This window comes from Centruroides sculpturatus, unplaced genomic scaffold (genome assembly GCF_000671375.1).
Source record: "Centruroides sculpturatus isolate CEXI.00-Female unplaced genomic scaffold, Cexi_2.0 scaffold1695, whole genome shotgun sequence".
Lineage (NCBI taxonomy): Eukaryota > Metazoa > Arthropoda > Arachnida > Scorpiones > Buthidae > Centruroides > Centruroides sculpturatus.
The window spans coordinates 86281-109377 of NW_019385847.1; the positions used below are offsets into that span (position 1 = coordinate 86281).

The 23097-nt window shown below is 30.9% G+C and overlaps 1 protein-coding gene across 1 annotated transcript; it reads left to right on the forward strand.

The window, feature by feature from the left end:
- The first annotated feature begins 6121 nt into the window (after window positions 1–6121).
- LOC111642482 (eukaryotic translation initiation factor 3 subunit M-like) lies at window positions 6122–19442 on the forward strand. The gene is made up of 7 exons (XM_023388835.1): window positions 6122–6291; window positions 13794–13917; window positions 17585–17679; window positions 17745–17828; window positions 17901–18082; window positions 18942–19085; window positions 19159–19442. The coding sequence occupies exons 1-7, from the start codon at window positions 6269–6271 to the stop codon at window positions 19368–19370; spliced, it is 864 nt and encodes a 287-aa protein (XP_023244603.1). The 5' UTR covers window positions 6122–6268; the 3' UTR covers window positions 19371–19442.
- Window positions 19443–23097: the final 3655 nt, after the last annotated feature.

Below are 23097 nucleotides of genomic sequence, written 5' to 3' on the forward strand. Positions count from 1 at the left end.
TCCTTACTTTGTTAACCTGAAAATAAAATAAAAAATAAAATAAAAATAAAAATTAACAATATACATGTACTGTACATAGAAGTATTAAGAACTAACATAACACCTCTAATAAAATTACTATTATAACTAGTTAAAGTTCTTAGTAAACTTTTTAACCATAAACTTCCATGCAGAGGGAAGACTTTCGGCATCCCTCGCATTCAAACAGCTTTCCTGTAGTCTACTCCTATAAATCTGAATCCTCTCAGCAGTCATCATCATTGCAAGTATACACGTGGCTGTTCATCTTTTGCAAGCTTGTTAATGTCTGAGTATTTAACTTGATTTTTGATAAATATGAGTGTTCCGACGTTTATTGACTTAACTGGCGAAGAACAGGTGTGTTTATAATATTTGATTTAATAATTGCTTACATTGTTATTTATTATAAATACTACTAATATGACGATTTTCTGTTATTATAAAGCCTAATTTGTTACTGTACATAATGTAGTTTATGAAACAGTATGATAACATAGGACTTAAAAAGTTAAAGAAAAAATAAAAATACAATGGAAAGTAAATAATAAACTTTTCTTATTTGTTTCAAATACAACTCCTTAATAGAGTATTTATTATTCATTATTTGAGATTAAATATAGATTAAAGAAACTGTCATGGAGAAAGTAAACATATTCCGAATGAAAGTGATGTAACAAGTTTTCATTTTAAATAAAAATATATAAAATTTTATAATATGTAAAGATTTTAAACAACATTTACAAACATTAAATGGCAAAGTTATATTTAAAGTAATAGATATAAATTTGTGCTGTTATTTTTCTGCAGTTTGATCATATATTCAGTCTTTGTCTCTCTAGAATGTCCCAAATTAGATTTAGGACACAGTTTTTGTTTCAAACAGATAAAATTTTATTTCTTCCAGGCACTGTTAGTTCTCTGTAGGCTATCTTAATATGAAGTAAAAACCAAAAAGAATTATTTAGGTGGGAATTAAGTTTTTATCAAATTTTCATTAGGAAGCATTCTGTAATCTGTGTCCAAAAAATAACTTTATGCAAAGCCAATACTGTTATTCCAGAAATGAAAACATACAGAATTTATCTGCAAATACCATATTATTTCTCAACAGAATCATTGTCTGTTCAGGCATTTCTTATAATGCATAATAAACTTATTCAACTTGTTCTTTAAAAATTTCCAGTTTTGTTGCTGCAGTTATCTTGTGATAGCTTTTGTTTCTTCATTGGTAGCAAATGCAAATGTATACCTTCAAATGTGAGAAAATTTAAGTCAGAAGGAGCTTGATCTAGGTGGTATGGGAAGGTGATGATGAGCCTTCTATCAAGACATCTGTAGCAAGTCCATATTCCACTGCTTTATGTGAGTAATACTCTGACTAAGGAATCCAGCAAATTTTTCCTGATGGGGTCTTTCACGGTTTAGCATATGAAATGTTTTTGGCACAAAAAACCAAATAACAGTTCCGACTTCTTCATGAACAGTTAGAAACTATGTTTCTAACTGTTGTTATTTGGAAATACAGTAATATTGTTCCATACTTGTGTCATTCTATTTGATATTGCCAGTCTGGATCATTACTAACTTTAGTTTTTAAACTGTATATCGTACACAGTTTCTTTTGATCACGTCACATATGTGAATTTAATAAAATTTTACTGATGTGTATCATGCAGTATCAGCTTAGTGTACAAGCTACTAAACATATGTCAACAAATAAAATTATGTTGGCAATATACTTTCTATCATATATGCACTTTTAGTTTCCTCTTCAGATAAAAATATTAATTTTAGATATTGTTTTAGAATATTGTTTCACATTTTTATCAATTTTTGCAAATTATTTAATGCTGGAGTTTGTTTTAAGCTTTGAAGCAAAATATTTTATAGCGTATTCCTGGATTTAAGCTTCATTTGGTTTTTGTTCATTTAGGGATGACCTGGAATCCTAACAGAGTGACAATAGTGCTCTGTAGGAAGCAGAGATGATCTTGCTTATAAAATTCATTCATAATTTTTTATTAAATATTGAACTATTTAAGTTTTTTAAAATACAATTTAATTGAAGTTAATATTGAATAGATGAAAGTGGATGATGAAAGTAACTCGTTTGAAACAGATCCTTATCTTTGAATCAAACCTTATCCTTGCCGAGAAATATATTTATTTCAAAAAACAAACGTTTTCAGCCTGATTTACAGGCCATCCTCAAGTTGAGAATGAAAATTGGAACTAAAGCACTCCATTAATAGAATGCAAAATTCAAAATTTAAATAACCCACAGAATAACAGAAATAATAAAATTATAAATTAAATATCCACGGAATAACCTGAAAATAAAATAAAAAATAAAATAAAAATAAAAATTAACAATATACATGTACTGTACATAGAAGTATTAAGAACTAACATAACACCTCTAATAAAATTACTATTATAACTAGTTAAAGTTCTTAGTAAACTTTTTAACCATAAACTTCCATGCAGAGGGAAGACTTTCGGCATCCCTCGCATTCAAACAGCTTTCCTGTAGTCTACTCCTATAAATCTGAATCCTTTCAGCAGTCATCACCAAAGATGGGGAAGATAAAGGTTTGATGATGGTTGCCTCATTCCATTTGACTACAGAGCCTCGTGTTTGTTCCATTTGGGACAAAATTGTTGCATTAGACTCCTTTCTGATATTATAATTATGTTCCTTGAGTCTAAGTCCCAAACTCCTGGTGATTACTCCAATATAGTCTTTTATAATATCGAATTGCATATTCTCGTATGGAATTCTATAATCTTTTGCCTTCTCCTCTGACTTTATATTATCTTTATCATTTCTCAGGATTTTGTATAAATTAGGGGCCCTGGTATATATTTTTCAAAATTTTGTACATAGCACAGTTATGCTCTTTGACTGTTAACTATAGTTTACATAAAATACATTGGGTAATACCAATAATTTGGAAATTTGTTATAATGAACACTGAAAAATAGTTAAATTATTCAACTATTCTGTTAATGTACTGGCTTTGGAGAGGATTCTCCTCTATTGATGATAATAGTTGAAGAATTTGGATTTGTGAATCATCCAGAGAATACATGACCACTGACTGACAAGTTGACAGACTAATTCACAAAGAATTTATACATGTTAAACATTATGTATTGAAACTATGTATTAGTAAGTGTTTCCTGTCACTCATATCTATTTGCATTTTTATTTTTTATGATCTATAGAGAGTGCTACATCTTTGCAAAGTGGCTACATTTATATTAAACTTAGAAGTAGCTGTTTTATTATCTTAACTATAATGATGTTTATGAACAGATTTTATGAAATGGGTAAAATTACTACTAGCAGGTTGTATTATTTAATGTGGAATTATCAAAAGAAATGAACAAAATCATTCAAAATCAAAACTTGCTGAGTTAAATTTTTAACACTATTGTGTTATATTCTGAATATAATTAAAACAAAATCTATTGTCTTGTATTATATACTAATTATACAGTACTGTCATAATCTGAAAAGAGGGAGAGAAAGAGGCTGGATGACTAAGGTGGGTTAAGGGTCACTCTGGATGACTTGGGATTGAATTTAGATGAACCAACTCCACAGAAATTTTTTTATGGTGGTCTAAGAGCATTTCAAGCCTTGTCTACTATCTGGCTTCTCCCGTTATGGGCCTGGTTGAACCCACATATGGGAAAAAGATTTCCTTAGTGCCTATAGGGTAATGAGGAATTAAAAAATAAGGAAAGAGTTTAGAGAGAGAATATTTCAAATCTGACCTCAGGAGCTTCAAACTTATGTATTTTTATGTATGCTCCTGAGATCTTATGCAGACCTCAGGAGGAGATTGAAAACATTCATATTTTGTTGAAGTATCATTACTAGAAGGACTTAGGCTTTTTTGTTGTATATTTTGTGTTTTTTTTTTTTTTTTTTTTTTAATTNTTTCTTAGAAGCAAAAATGTGTGAATAAACAAGGAATGTAGTTTACAAACAATAAAAAAAAAGAGAGAAAAAACAAATTGTAAAGAAATAAACTGTACTAAACTACGAAGTTCAGATGAGTCATAGCCAACTGGCGGAGAGAGAGAGCGGTACAACAACAGTAATAGATATATATTGACTTTTATCTGAATGGCCCTGGTAAAAGTATGTTTTACAATACGGAAAGGTAAGCATTCGGTGAAAAATGTGAAGAGTATATTAGAAGTGTTAGATCTGTATATGCAGAATGCAACGATGATATTTACTGTTAGTTTGTATGGCAAAATTTTCTTTAAATTATGTGAAATTTAAAATACATGTGACTTATTTAGAATGGCAACCCTCATGTAAGTTGTGAACCCACTATAGGTCTTCACATTACATAAATTTTAATCATATCAGTATTTAATAATTCTAATATTTTCAATTGACGATAAATAACTATTATTCTGTAATATTTGATCTACAATATTTTTGAGTGTTTTGATCTAATAGTTTTATATAGACCAAATGGCCAAACAATCAAGGTGGCAACCTACCACTCTGGGGGACCCAGGATCGAATCCAGATGGGTAAAAAAAAATCCCCAGGAATTTTTCGGGGGTGGTCCATCCAGATGTGTCAGGCCCCATCCCTCAACACCTGGCTGTCCCATTGTGAACATGGCCGAACTCATTATGGGCTTGCTAAAAGAGGCTCTCTTAGTGTCCACAGTTTGGAAAGAGTTAAAGAAAAAGTTTTTATTATTGTTGATTTCAATAAATTGATTGATGCCTCGCGTGAAGAAAGCCTTTAAACTTCATGCAACCAGCCCGTTGGTTAGCGCGAACATGACTATGATTTTCGGTGGTTATAAAACTACCGAAACTGATAGTTATTTACAGGGCCTGCCGTCTGCCGTGCTATGATACAGAGAGGTGGCCCCAAGACGCGGTACCGTAAGGGTGCAGCATTTAAAGGGTGGTATTTCGATGACTTGTATCATACTGAGAAAATCTACCGCACGGCCCTGGTTATTTACTTACAGCGTTGGTGAGCCACGGAGAAGAGTCAAAAATAAAACTAAAAAAATTGTGAAATACATACATAGTCTTGTTGATCCCCTGGGCACTAAACACATTGATGTCATACACACAACACAAGCGATTGAGTAGTGAGTGATGCGACCTGACGCACTCGAGACAGACCGCCCATAAAATATTTTTGGGAAATTGTTCTTCTCGGATTCATTATAGCGAGAGGCTGACCATAATCCTCTTTGGCCACATAGCCAGCAAATTCTAATAACTGTTCTTCTCAATTGCTAAGCAAGAAACAGGTTGAAGAATTCCAGGATAACACGACGATACACTTGTCGACAATAAAAACAGTCATTAATATCTAAATTTTGATTCATTGTGAGAAGCTAAATAAAAAATATAAACAGGTAAAATATTTAGCTTTCATTTTTGTGTAGGAGGATTCTGATCAGACGTGTACAGTACCTTGTTAGTGTTTTTGGATTCGCTTCTCTCCTGAATTCTAATTTTTGCATAGACATTAATTTTGAATTTTTTATCAATAGCACTTGACTTAGCCTAATAACAACGTGGCGNTGTCAAGTTTACGGACTACGGCTGATTGAAAGGTTTTCTTCCATAAAATTAATCGATTCTACACTAATCTGACTCAACATTTCCAAAATACGTATATTTTTTCGTAGTTTTATAGGAATCGTAATTATAGAGACCGTAATTATAGGGGGGTCGACTGTACTGTATAAGGTGAAATTCTGTATGAATCTGTGCTGCACCTCAAATAATTCCAGATGATTGCCTTGACACTTATGCAACCATTTACAATTAACAAAAAAATGTTAAAATAGGTTTAAAATGTTTTATGTATGTTTTTACTACATATACTGAATTTTATAATAAAAATAGTGTGTGTTAATGATCAGAATTATCCATTGCATCTGAAAGTTGACCTAATCATATGCCATTCGTGAAAGCATGAATCTATATATATTAATTTTGTGTAAAATGGGACTTTATTGTATTGATAATTTTTTTAAAGAATTAAATTCACAGATAAATATTGTGATAAATAACAAATGAAAATTAAATATTAATTAATTTTTGTCTATTTTAAGGTGATACTGAAAGAGTGTTAAATGGCATTGTTTCATTGCTCTTTGTCATTCCTTATGATAGTGGAGACCTTTTGACTGCATTAGTTCCTTACTTTTGTGAAAAACTAACAAAAGCACCTACAACAAAAATGGCTATGGTCTGTCAAAGAGTGTAAGTTAGTGTTTTGTAACAAATAGATATTATTATCCATATTTGAAAATTTATTTTGTTATTTTAACATAATTTACCCTTGTACGGCTAAGCATTTTTAAAACACAAACAGATAAGGTGAGTGCAGCATTTATTCTTTGGAGTTATATACATTTTTTTTTATGTTATTATTATTTGAACTATATTATTAGTACAAAACATGTTTTTTATTAATCCTTTAAATTATATTATGCCAACATATTTTATTTCAACTTATTTTTACATGTTTGACGTAGAAGTCTTTATCGAATGTTGACTGGATACAGTATTGTTGTATACATCAAAATGTTGTTTTTGCATTCAAGTTGTTCATAGAACACATGAAGCATCATTTTTTCTTTTGTGGTTCTTCTCCACTAGAACAGTGTATTGGAGCTAACTTGTCTCGCTCTAATCTCATACTTTATCATAAAATCTAACACACCACAAAAGACTCTTGAATGATCAGTGTCCCATAGTAGCTCTGAAATAGAACTATAAAGAGAAATTCACAAAACTTCATAACTTGTGTTATTGAGTTTCAGACATCTTATAGTAAGTAGTAGTCCAAAAATAGTTGTATTTGTATTATCAGATAGTTTTTATTGGTATATCAGATAATGGTTACTGTATACTCAGTTTCCTGGTTTGTAAACTGATTTGTAGCAGTATATCAGAAGTTACAATTAAGTGAAAATTGTCAAGTATATTGATAACTTTCTTCCAGGTTGAAGAGTGACTAGCTGGTATGTGTAAACCACTTTTTGTAATACAGTAATGCCTTGAAATATGAGTTTAATTCGTTCCAAGACTGAGCTTATAACTCAAAAACTCTTGTCTCAAATTAATTTTTTTTATTAAAATTAATGGGAATATTTCCGATTTGTTCCAGGCCCCTAAAAATAACCCTTATTTTCCTAAAACTTACCCCTATTTTGGTATTTGTGGGTTTCTTAGAAGCAAAAATGGGTGAATAAACAAGGAATGTAGTTTACAAACAATAAAAAAAAAGAGAGAAAAAACAAATTGTAAAGAAATAAACTGTACTAAACTACGAAGTTCAGATGAGTCAGCCAACTGGCGGAGAGAGAGAGGAACAACAACAGTAGCATAGTCTACGACACCAAAAATTAATNCTGTATCAAAAATGGTAAAGAATAACATATAAACAATAAATCCACAAACCTAATTTTCAATTAATGACAAATGATCTGCCATATTATCAGACTATAACAAGACTAATTTAATAATTAGATATAAAGTAATTTGACTGGAAGAGGCAATTAAGCTGCCATTTCATGATAATCTTAATAACTGTAATAAATTAATTTTAATGTTTTAATTTAAAATGTTCTGGATTAGTCCGGAGCAGGACTTAAATCCATAATTCCTGCTTATTTTGCAGTTATGCTATCTGGACCTCCATCTAGTCAAATCACTTCATATCTAATTATTAAATTAGTCTTATTATAGTCCAATAATACAGCAGACCATTTGCCACTGATTAACACATGCAAATCTCTGCACCTTTTGGAATATAAGATGAAAAATTCTATTAAACTCTATTACTTAGGCTTTCATTCCAGTCCATTCTAAGTGGTACCAAAACTGAAAAACAATTTTAGTACCACTTAGGATGTACTGGAAAGACTGAAATTATTAGAATTTTAGTGTAATTTTCATCTTAGTCTCCAAAAAAAGAGCAGAGAACTCTATATACCAAGTTTGATAAATAAATTTCTTTGCTATAGATTAACATATAAGAAAGAACCCAACAATAGTTATTTAAAAATCCAATAATACACTAAAAATTTATGCTGATTAGTAAAGGTTTGAATTATTTGATACCAATATCTGGTTTTGAGTTGTTTTAACTATTTTTTTTTTTAACTTTACTATCACCTAACACTTAAATTAATTTTTGTCATCACTAAATTTTGACATTTTTGGGCACTTTGTCTTCACTTTTATCAGCTGGCCATTTCAACATAAACCTGTCCAAGGAGGCTTGTTTCTTCCTCCCTTTTAAAATGTGTAAGGCAAGTGTAATTAACTACAGCCATAACACAACCAGTGGCAATTTTTACTGGATATTTTCTTGTGAGTACTAAGAGGGCTCTTATAGCAAGCCCATTATGGGTTCAGCCAGACCCACAATGGGGTGGCTGGGTGGTGAGGGTCAGGGGCCAACATATCCAGTCAGGTCATCCCTCAAAATTTCTGGGGATGTTTCAACCTGTCCAATTTGATCCCAGGTTCCCCAGAGCAGTAGGCTGCCACCTTGACCACTCAGTCATCCGGGTGTTTTCTCTCAACAAATTCTGTAAATTTTTTCCACATTACCCATGAGTTCTTTAATTTCACCTTTAGCGATAACCTCGTTCAACTCTGCTCCACTGCATGGTATCAATTTCCTGTATAACCTTGCTTATTTGGTCTTTCTGTAACATTGCCAACTCTTCAGTTGTGAGTTCTTCCAAATGCTGATCTACAAGGTTGTTTACATTTCCCTCATTTGTCTCCAGACCCATGGACTTTCTGATACAATCTCCAATATGAGGTACATAATCTCCTCCATCACTTCCTCTTCCTCTTTGGGTTCAAACCCTTCAAAATCTCTTTCAGCCACAGCATCTGGCCATAGTTTCTTCCAGACAGAGGTCATTGTCCGCTTCATAACACTCTGCCAGGCCATGTCAATAATTTTGAGACATATCACAATGTTAAAATGATCCTTCCAGCACTGTTGAAGGGTGATGCTGGTATTTTCCATAACCTCAAAGCATCATTTGAAAAGGTGCCTGATATACAGTTTCTTGAAATTGGAGATCACCTGTTGGTCCATTGGCTGTAGGATAGGAGTGGTGTTAGGATGAAGGTAGAGAACCTTGATGAAACTAAACTCCTTAAGGATGTCATCTTCGAGGTTTGTTGGGTGGGTTGGTGCATTATTGAGAACAAGAACAGTTCACGCAGTAGATCATTGTTGTCCAGATATTTTTTATGGCAGAACTAAACACCAAATTTATTCAGTCGACAAAGAACTATTTCATCACCCATACTTTTGGGTTAGCCCTCCACGTGATGTGCAGTTTTTACTTCAGTATTTTGTGTGACTTAAAAGCTCTTGGGTTTTCAGAGTGGTATACGAGAAGTGGCTTTATCTTTCAGTTGCCACTCGCATTTGCACTTGGTGCAAGAGTTAGGGCTGTTTCACACTATGACCGACTGGTCCGACCCAACCGATTTTATAATCGGACCGACTAGTAGTAAAAGCATTCACACTAAGTACGATTATATGTCGGTGGCCAACTCATAAGGACCAATCAGAACGTGTGTTATAGATCAATACACTAGCCAATCATGGTAAGTTTTTAAAATTAAACAGAAAACATGGCTTCGTGGAAAACAATCATGCATTTAGATATATCGCATCATTATTAGATTAGTCAATTGCGTATCTTCAACGTTTAGTTTCTTGGAAATCTCCGTCCAAGAATTATTTTTTTTTATGTTGTCTTTATAATCGGCTCGCCGAATATCATAAAGCCACGGATATGTTCTGACTTCGTTCATTAAAGCTTCCGAGAAATCTATATTTTCTGCTATTTTCTAACTTTGATGTAGATTGGATAAATCTAAACTCTGATTGGTTATAGCTTCGAAGCTCTCATTGGCTGTAGCTCACCGACTACTCCGACCCGACTACAAATATTTAACTTTTCAAATCTGTCCGACTGGAACGACTAGTCGGTCGGCAGATTGCTGTTGCCATGGCAACACGACTTGGAGTCGGGCCAGTCAGTCATAGTGTGAAACAGCCCTTAACCTGTCCTTCATTGGTTTGTGGCCTGGCATCTTCTTTTTATCTGCTGTGGTTTAAGTTCTCCTGAGCATCTTTGTCCAAAACAGTCCAGTTTTGTCGCAGTTAAATACTTGCTGGGGATGAATCCTTAAGTTTCTATGGTCTCCGCAAACGTTTTGACAAAGTCAAATGTTTTTCGGCTGCCTTGCTGTCTGAACTGGACAGCAAGGCAGCCGAAAAACATTTGAGGCAACATGTCGTTAGGCATGTTGCCTCATCATGCCTAACGACATGTTGAATGCTGATCTTTTTTTTTTTTTTTTTTTTGAAATTTTTGATCCAGCTGTGGCTGGCTTTAAACTCCTCTTCTGCTGAAGAGCTATTCTCTTGTATCAAATCTGAGAAAGGCATTTGTGCCTTTTTTGCACAAATGACTCTGCACAAACTTTTTTGCAGATGATAGCCTTGGTCAAGGTGTCTCTAGTGAGCTGCTTCTCCATTATTTACAGAATAAGTAATTTTCCATTTTCTCGTGGACTGAAGTGCATAGCTTTGATATTATCATTACTCCCTTGGCTGTTGTTATACCCTTTATAGAGGCTTTTTGTTTCAGTATCGTGCATATCATCGATGTAGGATGCTCATACTGTCTTGCCAAATCCATTACACATATGCCTTGTTTTTATTTATTTATTTGTAAATTCCCACTTTACCTCAAGCAAAATCATGTTTTTTGTTTTCACCACTGCTCTTTACAGTTTGATAACAATGGCATGTATTGTGAGCAATGGCAAACTTTTTGAACATACTCGACATTAACTTGTTATCACTATGTGACAGTTTACCTTTCTGTTGTTTTTTATGTGATGTTATCAAACTGTATGGACGTAAGTACATATTTTATGCAATAAATTGTGTTTATTTCTTCATACCTATGGCTATTCCTTTCAAATGTTTACACAAAATGGCGTGCATCACTTTTGGACGTTTTTGGGTATACAGGTGACAATTTATCTTATCTGTGTGAACCACATGTCGTTTCGTACTAATTAATTGATGCTCTAAAACTCTAATTGGAAAGTTTGCTCTATCTGATTTTGTTTTTGATTTGCACTGCCTATCTTCCAAATTTTGCCACTAGGGGCGCTGCTGTTGTTTGCATTAGATCGGACGTAGTCACTTTACTATACTGTTACCTCACTTGCATAGTTGTAGCTCTCTCCATTTGCAAGAATTTTCCAGTTAAAGGGACTTTCCTATGCACCCTGTATAATGCAGTGTACATTTTTGTTTTAAATTCAAATGATCAAGAAAACCAAGTAATAAATAAATTGAAAATTAATATTCTAATTATTGTATTGGCTTGAATATAAGTCAATTCTTAATTTTAGAATCCTTACTTTGTGAAGAAAATTAGAACATGAATATAAATTGACATTTTATTATTAATTTTATTTGCATACAAAAAATTGGCAATTTTTATTAAAGAAATTTGGAAAATCATTGAAACAATACTTTATCATTCATTATCATCATTCCTATTACCCATTTCATTGCCATCATTGTTTTCCACCTCCTCAACTCCTCATGCACTGTCATCCTCTGTTCTGTCCAAGTTACTTGTAATACAGCATTTCTTAAAGCCCTTTATGATTCTGTCTTTAACAATTTTTCAAATTTCTACTGTAGTTCTTGTACAAGAATATATAGAATTTTTATGTATGTGATTATGAAAATTAGTTACATTCAATTACATTTTTCTTTCTTTTTAAAATTACTTCTGTTAGTTAGAAAAATTTTTTTAACTTTTGTATTGACAGATATCTGGGAATCAGTCAGCATAAATAAATTTTTGATTACTTTTTGTAGTGATTTTTGCAAATTGCATTTAAATTATATCTAAGTCAATCAGAAAATTGTACTCAAAGGGTTTGTTTTATAGAAAGAAATACTGTATATGAATTGGATACCAATATCATGAGTAACAATTTGTAACTTGTCTTTTTTTTTGTCAATATCAATAAAAATGAAATTAATAAAAGCTATACACACCACTCCAGTACAGAGTCAAATTAAAAACATCTTATGTGCAGTAGACTGCCCAGCATAATATGTCACATCAGAGAAAGTATATAAAAGTTTAGTTCTATTATGAAACATCCCAGAAACCAAATTCTACCATCAGAAGAACAGATCTGACTTTTTTTGGCAAATAAAAAAAATTTGCTAAAAAAAACTACAGGTAACCCCCGTATAACATGGCACTTCTATAGCACGGATTCACTCTAACACAGTTCGAGAATTGGGAACATCCCCATATAACATAGTGCTTTTATAGCATGGGTTCACTCTAACACAGTTCGGGAATTGAGTAAAACACTCATACAACATAAAATGTAATAAAGGGTGCGTTCTTTTATACGTCTGTGTAACTCTGCGCGAGCATTCTAATTGTTTTCGTGGCTACTTTGAATGCTCTTTCAACAAATAATTCATTTAATGATTAAATTTTACAATTGTGACCCTTCTTTTGCCTCTAAAAGCTCATTTTAGAATTATAGATTCCGCGACACGATACTATCGATAGTGCGGGTGCCGCCATCTTTCTTTCACTGTCGTTCCTAAATGCCTACAAACAGCAGCGCACTCCTGTTGCAGAGCGACAGCTATTAACGAACGCACCCACAAACTGTTACCAGTTGATGATGCTCATGCTGAAATCATCATATAAAATGAATAATCCTCTGGTAAAATATTTACTTAAATAATAAGTAAGTATTTTTACCTATGAAAAAATGAATAATAAATCCGATTTAAATAAGGGTTTAACAACATGTTTTTTTAATTTTTGGAACCTAACCCCTCTTTTCACACTAGTTCTTTGTTTCGTGTAACATGGATTTGCATAACACGGCAATTTTTTGGAACGTAACTCCTGTGTTATGCGGGGGGTTACCTGTATTTACACTGGCATTAATCAACAACAATGTAAAAGTCAATAGATTATTTAATAAAAATATAAGAATATTATAAATAAAAAAAAGTTATTAAATGATACAATGTGCTACCATTAAATTAATAATTATTGATATTAATATTCAAAAAATTTTGTGAAAGGTGCAAAATTCAATCAGGTAGTGATTAAATGAATTTAATTCCAGATGGCCAAGGCATCATTTTTTATGCACTGTATACTATAACACATTAGTAGCCCAAGTATGACTTATGAGCCAAGAGATCTCAAACATGAATGATGTGATTTAGGCAAGATATCTGACTGTTCAAAGATTTAAAAATAAAATGTTTAGATAAAGAAGGATATTATCAGCATCTATTCAATAAATAAATTGATTGAAATTTATTAGTCAGTTAATCTGACTGATAAAATTCAAGAAACAATAGTCTCATGAAATTAACTTTACTTCACTGTATTTAATTGCCACATTATCAATTTGCATTTTCTTTCATTTGCTTTCTTTTATGTTTTAATATTTATATGTGTAATTTTATCATCATGGGTAATTAGAGCTTGTATGTATAACTGACCACCATAAAACAGCAGTATTATAAAAATAACATAATAAAATTATATTAGAAAAAAGGAAAAATTATAAAAATAACTTATTTCTATTTTCATTTAAATTTTTTAAATATAAATAAGTATTTTTTTTTTTTTCAGGTTACAAAATCTGTATGAAGGTTTACCAGAGCAGTCATCATTACGTTATGATGTCTATTATAATATTATCAAAATTGCCAAACAGACAGACACTATACATCAAGTTTTTACAGATATAGATAAGGTAGAAATTTAAATTATTTTTTTAAAAATGACAATATTGTTATATTTCTATATTAAGTGCAAATATTTGATTTGAATTTAAAGGTTGAATGTGTTTTTGAAAGTTGATAGTTAAGGTGAAATAAAATACACACATTACCATTATAAAAGCTATGAAAGTCTTTACTTTTTACAATATAATTACAATGATTGATACCTGCAGATATTTTAAACAAAGATAATGAACTGTTAGTCTGTCTTTTGAAAGTAATTAAGGATTTCTGTTTTTCTGTTGAGATTTTTGTGTCTTCATATTTATCTAGACTGCAGAATCTATAGTGAACTTTGAAAACTGATGTGATATTACTTTACTCTGCTTGCTGTGCCAATCTGCAAGTCCAGTAGGTTGCCAAGGTTCCAGCACTCTAAAATATGACATTCTTTCACCATTGCAAGATGACAAAATGATCTCAATAATAATTCTTAGAAATTTTATAACTCAACTGACTATACAAACAATGAATATAGTATATTTCTTTTTTTGAAAATTCATCTAGTGATTAAGTGTGTTAAATCCTGAAAATATGCAGAATTGAAAGATGCCAGATTTGATAACATTAAGATTGTGGTTTGGAAGATTTGAAAGGCTGATGAAAAAATACATTAAATCAACAATAATATGGAATCAGTAATACAACAAACATTAAATCAAGTTTATACTGTATATATATATATATACAGTATAAACTTGATTTAATGTTTGTATATATATATATATATATGTCGTATTATTTTGCAGTCGTAGTCATAAGGTCGAGTGTAGGTTGAACAAGACAAAGAAAATTGGAGACCATAAAATAACACGTCCGTTCACTTTCGGGTCCNGGGGGGTTACCTGTATTTACACTGGCATTAATCAACAACAATGTAAAAGTCAATAGATTATTTAATAAAAATATAAGAATATTATAAATAAAAAAAAGTTATTAAATGATACAATGTGCTACCATTAAATTAATAATTATTGATATTAATATTCAAAAAATTTTGTGAAAGGTGCAAAATTCAATCAGGTAGTGATTAAATGAATTTAATTCCAGATGGCCAAGGCATCATTTTTTATGCACTGTATACTATAACACATTAGTAGCCCAAGTATGACTTATGAGCCAAGAGATCTCAAACATGAATGATGTGATTTAGGCAAGATATCTGACTGTTCAAAGATTTAAAAATAAAATGTTTAGATAAAGAAGGATATTATCAGCATCTATTCAATAAATAAATTGATTGAAATTTATTAGTCAGTTAATCTGACTGATAAAATTCAAGAAACAATAGTCTCATGAAATTAACTTTACTTCACTGTATTTAATTGCCACATTATCAATTTGCATTTTCTTTCATTTGCTTTCTTTTATGTTTTAATATTTATATGTGTAATTTTATCATCATGGGTAATTAGAGCTTGTATGTATAACTGACCACCATAAAACAGCAGTATTATAAAAATAACATAATAAAATTATATTAGAAAAAAGGAAAAATTATAAAAATAACTTATTTCTATTTTCATTTAAATTTTTTAAATATAAATAAGTATTTTTTTTTTTTTTCAGGTTACAAAATCTGTATGAAGGTTTACCAGAGCAGTCATCATTACGTTATGATGTCTATTATAATATTATCAAAATTGCCAAACAGACAGACACTATACATCAAGTTTTTACAGATATAGATAAGGTAGAAATTTAAATTATTTTTTTTAAAATGACAATATTGTTATATTTCTATATTAAGTGCAAATATTTGATTTGAATTTAAAGGTTGAATGTGTTTTTGAAAGTTGATAGTTAAGGTGAAATAAAATACACACATTACCATTATAAAAGCTATGAAAGTCTTTACTTTTTACAATATAATTACAATGATTGATACCTGCAGATATTTTAAACAAAGATAATGAACTGTTAGTCTGTCTTTTGAAAGTAATTAAGGATTTCTGTTTTTCTGTTGAGATTTTTGTGTCTTCATATTTATCTAGACTGCAGAATCTATAGTGAACTTTGAAAACTGATGTGATATTACTTTACTCTGCTTGCTGTGCCAATCTGCAAGTCCAGTAGGTTGCCAAGGTTCCAGCACTCTAAAATATGACATTCTTTCACCATTGCAAGATGACAAAATGATCTCAATAATAATTCTTAGAAATTTTATAACTCAACTGACTATACAAACAATGAATATAGTATATTTCTTTTTTTGAAAATTCATCTAGTGATTAAGTGTGTTAAATCCTGAAAATATGCAGAATTGAAAGATGCCAGATTTGATAACATTAAGATTGTGGTTTGGAAGATTTGAAAGGCTGATGAAAAAATACATTAAATCAACAATAATATGGAATCAGTAATACAACAAACATTAAATCAAGTTTATACTGTATATATATATATATACAGTATAAACTTGATTTAATGTTTGTATATATATATATATATATGTCGTATTATTTTGCAGTCGTAGTCATAAGGTCGAGTGTAGGTTGAACAAGACAAAGAAAATTGGAGACCATAAAATAACACGTCCGTTCACTTTCGGGTCCNATGTGTATTATTGATAGTCTTCTTTTCTTTAAAAAAATATTGATTCTCAGAACTTATTAAATATTTGCATATTTATAACAAGTCATTTAAAAACATCTTTATCAATAAATTCAACTACTATTCTGTTGTAAATTGCATTTTAACTAATTTTTTTCATTATTTAACAAGTTTTTCTGAAGATTGTTAAAATTACAATATTGCACTGAAATGTTTTCTTTTGCTTGAAAAAGTAAGATGTGAAAGTTGTTATAAAAGTTATGAAATTGGATCTAAATTTTTTTCAAAATAGATGGTAACATACCTCATTATGAAGAATTTAATACAAATTTGATTGTAAAAATAGTTTTCATTTATAATAATTAAAATTTATAGATTCAACTTATGATTACCAAAAAAATCTATAATTTTGTTTTCTATTGCATTCAAGCTTATATTTAACTGACTATTTAAAAAACATTATTTGCAAGACATTAAAACAGTAGAGTCCTGCAAACTGGACTAGAGGTGAAAGTTAATTACATGTATTTTTATTTATTTTTAACAACGCATGTTTATGGTTGTTCAAAATAAATCTGATAATGCTGTACAGTATATACAGGCAAACTTGCCTTGCTCTTAAAAGGTTTTAGGGTTAAATACTGTTTAAAAAATGATTTTTTATGTTGGACAAAACCCTGTTTGTAAAGAAAATATAACAGTATAATAGTACAAAAAGTTTTTTCCTGTGGTTTTATCATTACAGCATCTAATTTTTAAGAATTTCAAAAGTATAGGGGGGAAGGAATCTGTTTTGTAATGTTCAGATGTGTAAGTTGCATGTTTCTTGTTTTAAACATGCACATTAAATTTCAGGTCTCTGTTAGCAGATACTTATGTAAAAAGTTCATTTTTGTTGATAAAAATTGATTGTCTGTTTCTTCCATTTTCTCTGTCCTCCTTAAATGTATGGCTTAAGAATTAGAGAAAAGGCAATTTCAGAAAAATAGCTAAATTTTTAGCTTTATTTTCACCCACTACTTGATGTTATTGTTAAACATGTTCATAGTTTAAAATATTTTTTTAAAAAGTAAAAATTTTTTCTAGTTGAAATCTTGGACTAGGGCAAAAAATATCAGTACTGAAAAGCTTCAGAAATTACTGAGACTCCTGCATAGTGCTCTTGCTGAAAGCAATCACAGGTAACTTAAAATTTATGACAATTGTAAATTTGCAATTTAAATTTAATACTTTTCTATTGTTTCAGTGAATTAGCTTCTAAAGTAATGATTGAGTTGCTGGGTACATATACTGAAGATAATGCTTCACAAGCAAGAGAAGATGCACATAAGTAAAAAATTTTAATACCAAATATTCTTAATAAATATTTTAATTTTATTCTAACAACAAAAATATTTTATAGATGTATAGTTGCCTGCCTTTGTGATCCCAGCACATTTTTAATGGATCATTTGCTTACATTAAAACCTGTACGATTTTTAGAAGGAGAATTAATTCATGACCTGCTTACAATATTTGTTTCCGAAAAATTATCTTCATATTTACAATTTTATGAAGCAAATACTGATTTCATTCATTCTTTAGGTAAGTTTTGTATTTTAATATTTTATTTCATTTTATAATATAATATAATACTGTAATTATAATTTTATTAGGTTTGTCTCATCAACAAAGTCTGCATAAANATTTGTTCAATATGTTTATTTTTATTTTTTACTTTATTACGGTGATATTTGTCAGAAATAAATGAAAATGGTAAAAATATTTAGAATGAATCAAGCCTTAAAATTAAGTCCCATTTTCTAGTATTTTTTCAAAATTTTGTGTTTCAACTATCCTATCATATTGTTGATATATTGTGATAGAATAGTAATTCTTCACGTTTTGTAAAAGCATACTGATCAATAGCTTGCTATGATGTGTTTTATTTTACTAAAATTAAGATTACAAATTACAAGTTTTTGATAATGCACAATTATATTTCTAAAAAACAAGAGTAAAATAGTACACAGAAATATTTACTGCTAAACAAAAATCGTACTCCACAAGCGCCAACTCCACATTTTTCTTAAAACGGGACCACACAGGCTTCTACTTAGAGGAAAAGAAATTTGTAAATGGCAATAAATTACTAACCAGCCTTTAGTCGTTAACCTTTCTTGACAAATTACTCACAAACATCTAGATAAGAGAAACTTAAGCAAATAGCACAAAATTAAATATTTTCCTGTCATTTTTTTAGAAAACTTGAAATTTTATTAAAATATGACAAACAATAACATCTCAAGGCCCGACAATTATGTACTAAATCACCAAACGATCGCCTAAATATTGGGCTATAATATGGGTAATTAAATGATTGGTATTAAATAAATTGTCACTAGAGGTAGACGTTAGGTGCCATCTCTTAACTATATTAATACTGTAATTATAATTTTATTAGGTTTGTCTCATCAACAAAGTCTGCATAAAATGAGGCTTTTAACTTTTATGCAAATGGCTGAAACAAGAAGAGAAATTCCATTTGAAATTATTAAGACAGAATTGCAGTTAAAATCAGAAGAAGTTGAAAGTTTCATAATCGATGGTAAGTTAGGTTTTATTATTATCTCTAAATTAAGTTAAATTAAATGTATAACATCCTAATTCTTTATTTTCAGTACTCCGAACAAAAATGGTGCAAGCAAAAATGGATCAAGTTCACAAGCAAGTCATTGTAAATTCAACAATGCACAGAACTTTTGGAAAACCACAATGGCAGTTATTGAGAGAGATACTCATGAGATGGCATAACAATCTAGGACAAATTGAGAATAGTTTACAAACTATTGTACAGACTCAGTATGACCAAATTGCCTCCCTGCATGCTTGATTTGATTGGATATTTTTTCTAAATATAAATTAAAATTTCTTGTAGCCATTTTTTAAATAAACTATAAATGATTTAAGTTGTACATGTGTATTATTGATAGTCTTCTTTTCTTTAAAAAAATATTGATTCTCAGAACTTATTAAATATTTGCATATTTATAACAAGTCATTTAAAAACATCTTTATGAATAAATTCAACTACTATTCTGTTGTAAATTGCATTTTAACTAATTTTTTTTCATTATTTAACAAGTTTTTCTGAAGATTGTTAAAATTACAATATTGCACTGAAATGTTTTCTTTTGCTTGAAAAAGTAAGATGTGAAAGTTGTTATAAAAGTTATGAAATTGGATCTAAATTTTTTTCAAAATAGATGGTAACATACCTCATTATGAAGAATTTAATACAAATTTGATTGTAAAAATAGTTTTCATTTATAATAATTAAAATTTATAGATTCAACTTATGATTACCAAAAAAATCTATAATTTTGTTTTCTATTGCATTCAAGCTTATATTTAACTGACTATTTAAAAAACATTATTTGCAAGACATTAAAACAGTAGAGTCCTGCAAACTGGACTAGAGGTGAAAGTTAATTACATGTATTTTTATTTATTTTTGAACAACGCATGTTTATGGTTGTTCAAAATAAATCTGATAATGCTGTACAGTATATACAGGCAAACTTGCCTTGCTCTTAAAAGGTTTTAGGGTTATTTCAGTTTCATCCTTAAGAATTGAACAAATATGTTCTTGATAGGTGTATGAAGAAGCTGCTGAAAATATAAAGAAGCAATTTTTATTTTAAAACAAGTAACAGTAGTTGTTTTAAAAATAATTTTTAATATAATTTAAAATAATTTTTAAACTATATTAAATAGTTAATTTTTATAATCCTAATCTATTTCAGTTAATGTAACAAAATACAATTGTTTTATTTGATATTAGAATTCTGATTATGTAAATTGAATATTTTTGGCTATGATATATACTCAATAGATGGAATATTGACCAGTTAAATTATTACAAGTAATTGTAGTAATATTTTCATCTAATTGTCTAAATAACTTAAGATTCTGAATACTCTTAATGGAAAATGAGAGAATTAAGGAACATTTTATCTTAATATATAACGGGTGGCCAACCTGCTGCTCTTTAAAGGATTATTTGTAGCTCTCTATAAATGTATCCGAGTTCCCTTTTCATTTTTGTGTTATTATATTTTTAAAAATTATTATCGTTCCGTATGTGTTTCAAAATGACTTTTAAATTACTAACAACAAATATGAAAGACTAAGTGCAAGATTGTAACAAATTTCATTTCTGTCCAAGTTAAGAATGATATGACTCATCGAAAACTGCGCGAATGAACATAGACAGTAGCGTTATCGACCGATTTTGAATTTGTAAACTCATTGCAACAGACAGTTGACATTGTGCTCTGGAGGAAACAATTTGTATCACTCTTGCTACGGATATAATTTGTTATCTGGAATTTTTTGCATACCTTTTTAATACGTATTTAATTGCGGCTCGCGAAAAATTTCAAATTTTGAAAAATGGCTCGGACTATCAAGGAGCTTGGCCACCCTGGATATATAAGATTTATAAAGTTTATTAATATGTGACTCCTTGTGATGTTAATGTCAATTTTAAAAACACCAAACGATCGCCTAATTATCGGGCTATAATATGGCTACTTTAAATGATTGGAATAAAGTAATTTGACATTAGAGGTAGGTGTTAGGCGCCATCTCTTAATTAAATTTATAATTAAAATTAAATAAATAAATAATTAAATAAATTTAGAACATTCTGGAATAAAAGAACTGGCCCAGAATGAGTTGATGTTTATATATGTCAATTTTAAATGTCAAAATAAATGGAAGTTGATTTTCAAAATTAGTTTTTCCATGTAATTTTTGAACTGTTATATAAATGTCAAATAATCATACATTGCAGATTTGATAATCTATGAGGATCATTCAAAAAGAAACAAGCCAGAGGGCTAGGAACAGAAACCCTTACCTGTATGTCAGAAGACTGATTGTTGAGGCACTTGTCCCACTGTGACACAAAGCGGTGAATGGCTGTCTCGTAAAAATCCCAGGGCTGCGTTGTCAACCAGTTCTGAATGTACTGCTGGACGTCGTTGTCTGAGGTGAATCGTTTGCCCCTCAGAGCCTTCTTTCAGGGACCAAAAATGGCATAATTGCAAGGAGAGAGGTCTGGACTGTATGGAGGGTGATTGAGGAGCTCCCACTTGAATTTCTTCGAGAGTGCCGTGATTGTGTTGGCCGTATGAGGCCTGGCATTGTCATGGAGTAGAATGACCCTGTGGGTGAGCTGCCCTGGTTGTTTCGATTTGATCGCTTGGCGAAGGGTGGTCAAGGTTTGTGAATAATGCTGGGCATTCACTGTTGTCCCGTGCTGCAGGAAGTTGATAAGAAGGGGGGATGTTTTGGTCAAAGAAGAACGTGAAAATAACCTTTCCTGCACTTGTGTGGATGGCCTTGGATTTTTTTTGTTGGTGGTGGTGACCCTGGATGCTTCCACTGGAGACTTTGTCATTTCAATTTGGGTTCGAAGTGATGACACCATGACTCATCTCCTGCCACCACTCCTGACAGGAACTCATTCCCTTCCTGGGCATAGCATTCCATATGATCAAGACAGTGGGCCATTTGACATGCTTTCTGTTGTGGTCAAAGACTATGGAACACACACTTTGCGCCAGTTCAATCTTTCCCTCATGATGGTGTGAACACTTCCGACGCTCAATCCGAACGGCTTGTACCGTCACTTGGCGGTCCTGGGTAATGACTCCATCAATCAGCTGGACAATGTCATCAGTAATGCGGTGTGGTGTTCCTGACCATGCATCATTGGCTAACGACACTCGTCCTTCCCTGAAGCACTTGTGTCATGACTTGACCCTTGCAAGGGACATGCAGTGTTCATCGTACATTCTTTGATGAATGTCTGTTCCCCCTACTCCTTCTGCTGTAAGAAAACGAACATCTCATCTCCTCTTTGCTCTTCTTTTGGTGCCTCCATTTTATTGTTTCACTGTTTACATGACTGACCGCGGTGGACGATTGACACTTGCTTCTGCTAGCTTTGTAGTCACGTGGTATGCACCCGTGACTCTCTAGCAGCAGACTGTGATCTTCTGTGCTGTTGTCAGAACCACACATTCTTACACACGCAATGATATTACAATTCTGTCATCGGTTTTCACATTCCAGCCTCCGGCTCATTTCTTTTTGAATGATCCTCATATTATAAAAGTATATAAAATTTAAACTTGAAACAATAAAAATATAAATCAAATCCATTGTTTCTGTGCAAAGATGAGATGTACATTTTGGATAGTTTAACTAGGTTATTTGTAACTATTTTGTTATATATGAAATTGCAGTAAACATTAATTTAAATGAATTTAAAAATTTAAATTTTGTTTAATAAAACAAACTCAAGATTTTATGATAATGTTTATCAGTATTGTAACTGGCTTTTCAATTTTAGGTATTTTTAGGCTTCTCGTTTAATAGGGAAAATAAAAACAATTGTTGATTTGTTTTTTGAAACCGTGTCGTTTTATATTTGTGGTGTAGTAAACACTAGTATTGTGTTTTATTCCAAAGACACATGGCAAATTTTCCATCAAATTCCTTTATTAGCTGAGTCGACTCAACTAATAAAGGAATTTGATGGAAAATTT

What these genes read in the sequence shown, in the direction of transcription:
- LOC111642482 (XM_023388835.1), top strand. Translation starts at nt 6,269, where the DNA reads ATGGCTATGGTCTGTCAAAGAGT. An exon ending in TTTTTACAGATATAGATAAG is followed by an intron (nt 13,918 to 17,584) that starts GTAGAAATTTAA and finishes AATTTTTTCTAG; the next exon opens with TTGAAATCTTGGACTAGGGC. An exon ending in CTTGCTGAAAGCAATCACAG is followed by an intron (nt 17,680 to 17,744) that starts GTAACTTAAAAT and finishes CTATTGTTTCAG; the next exon opens with TGAATTAGCTTCTAAAGTAA.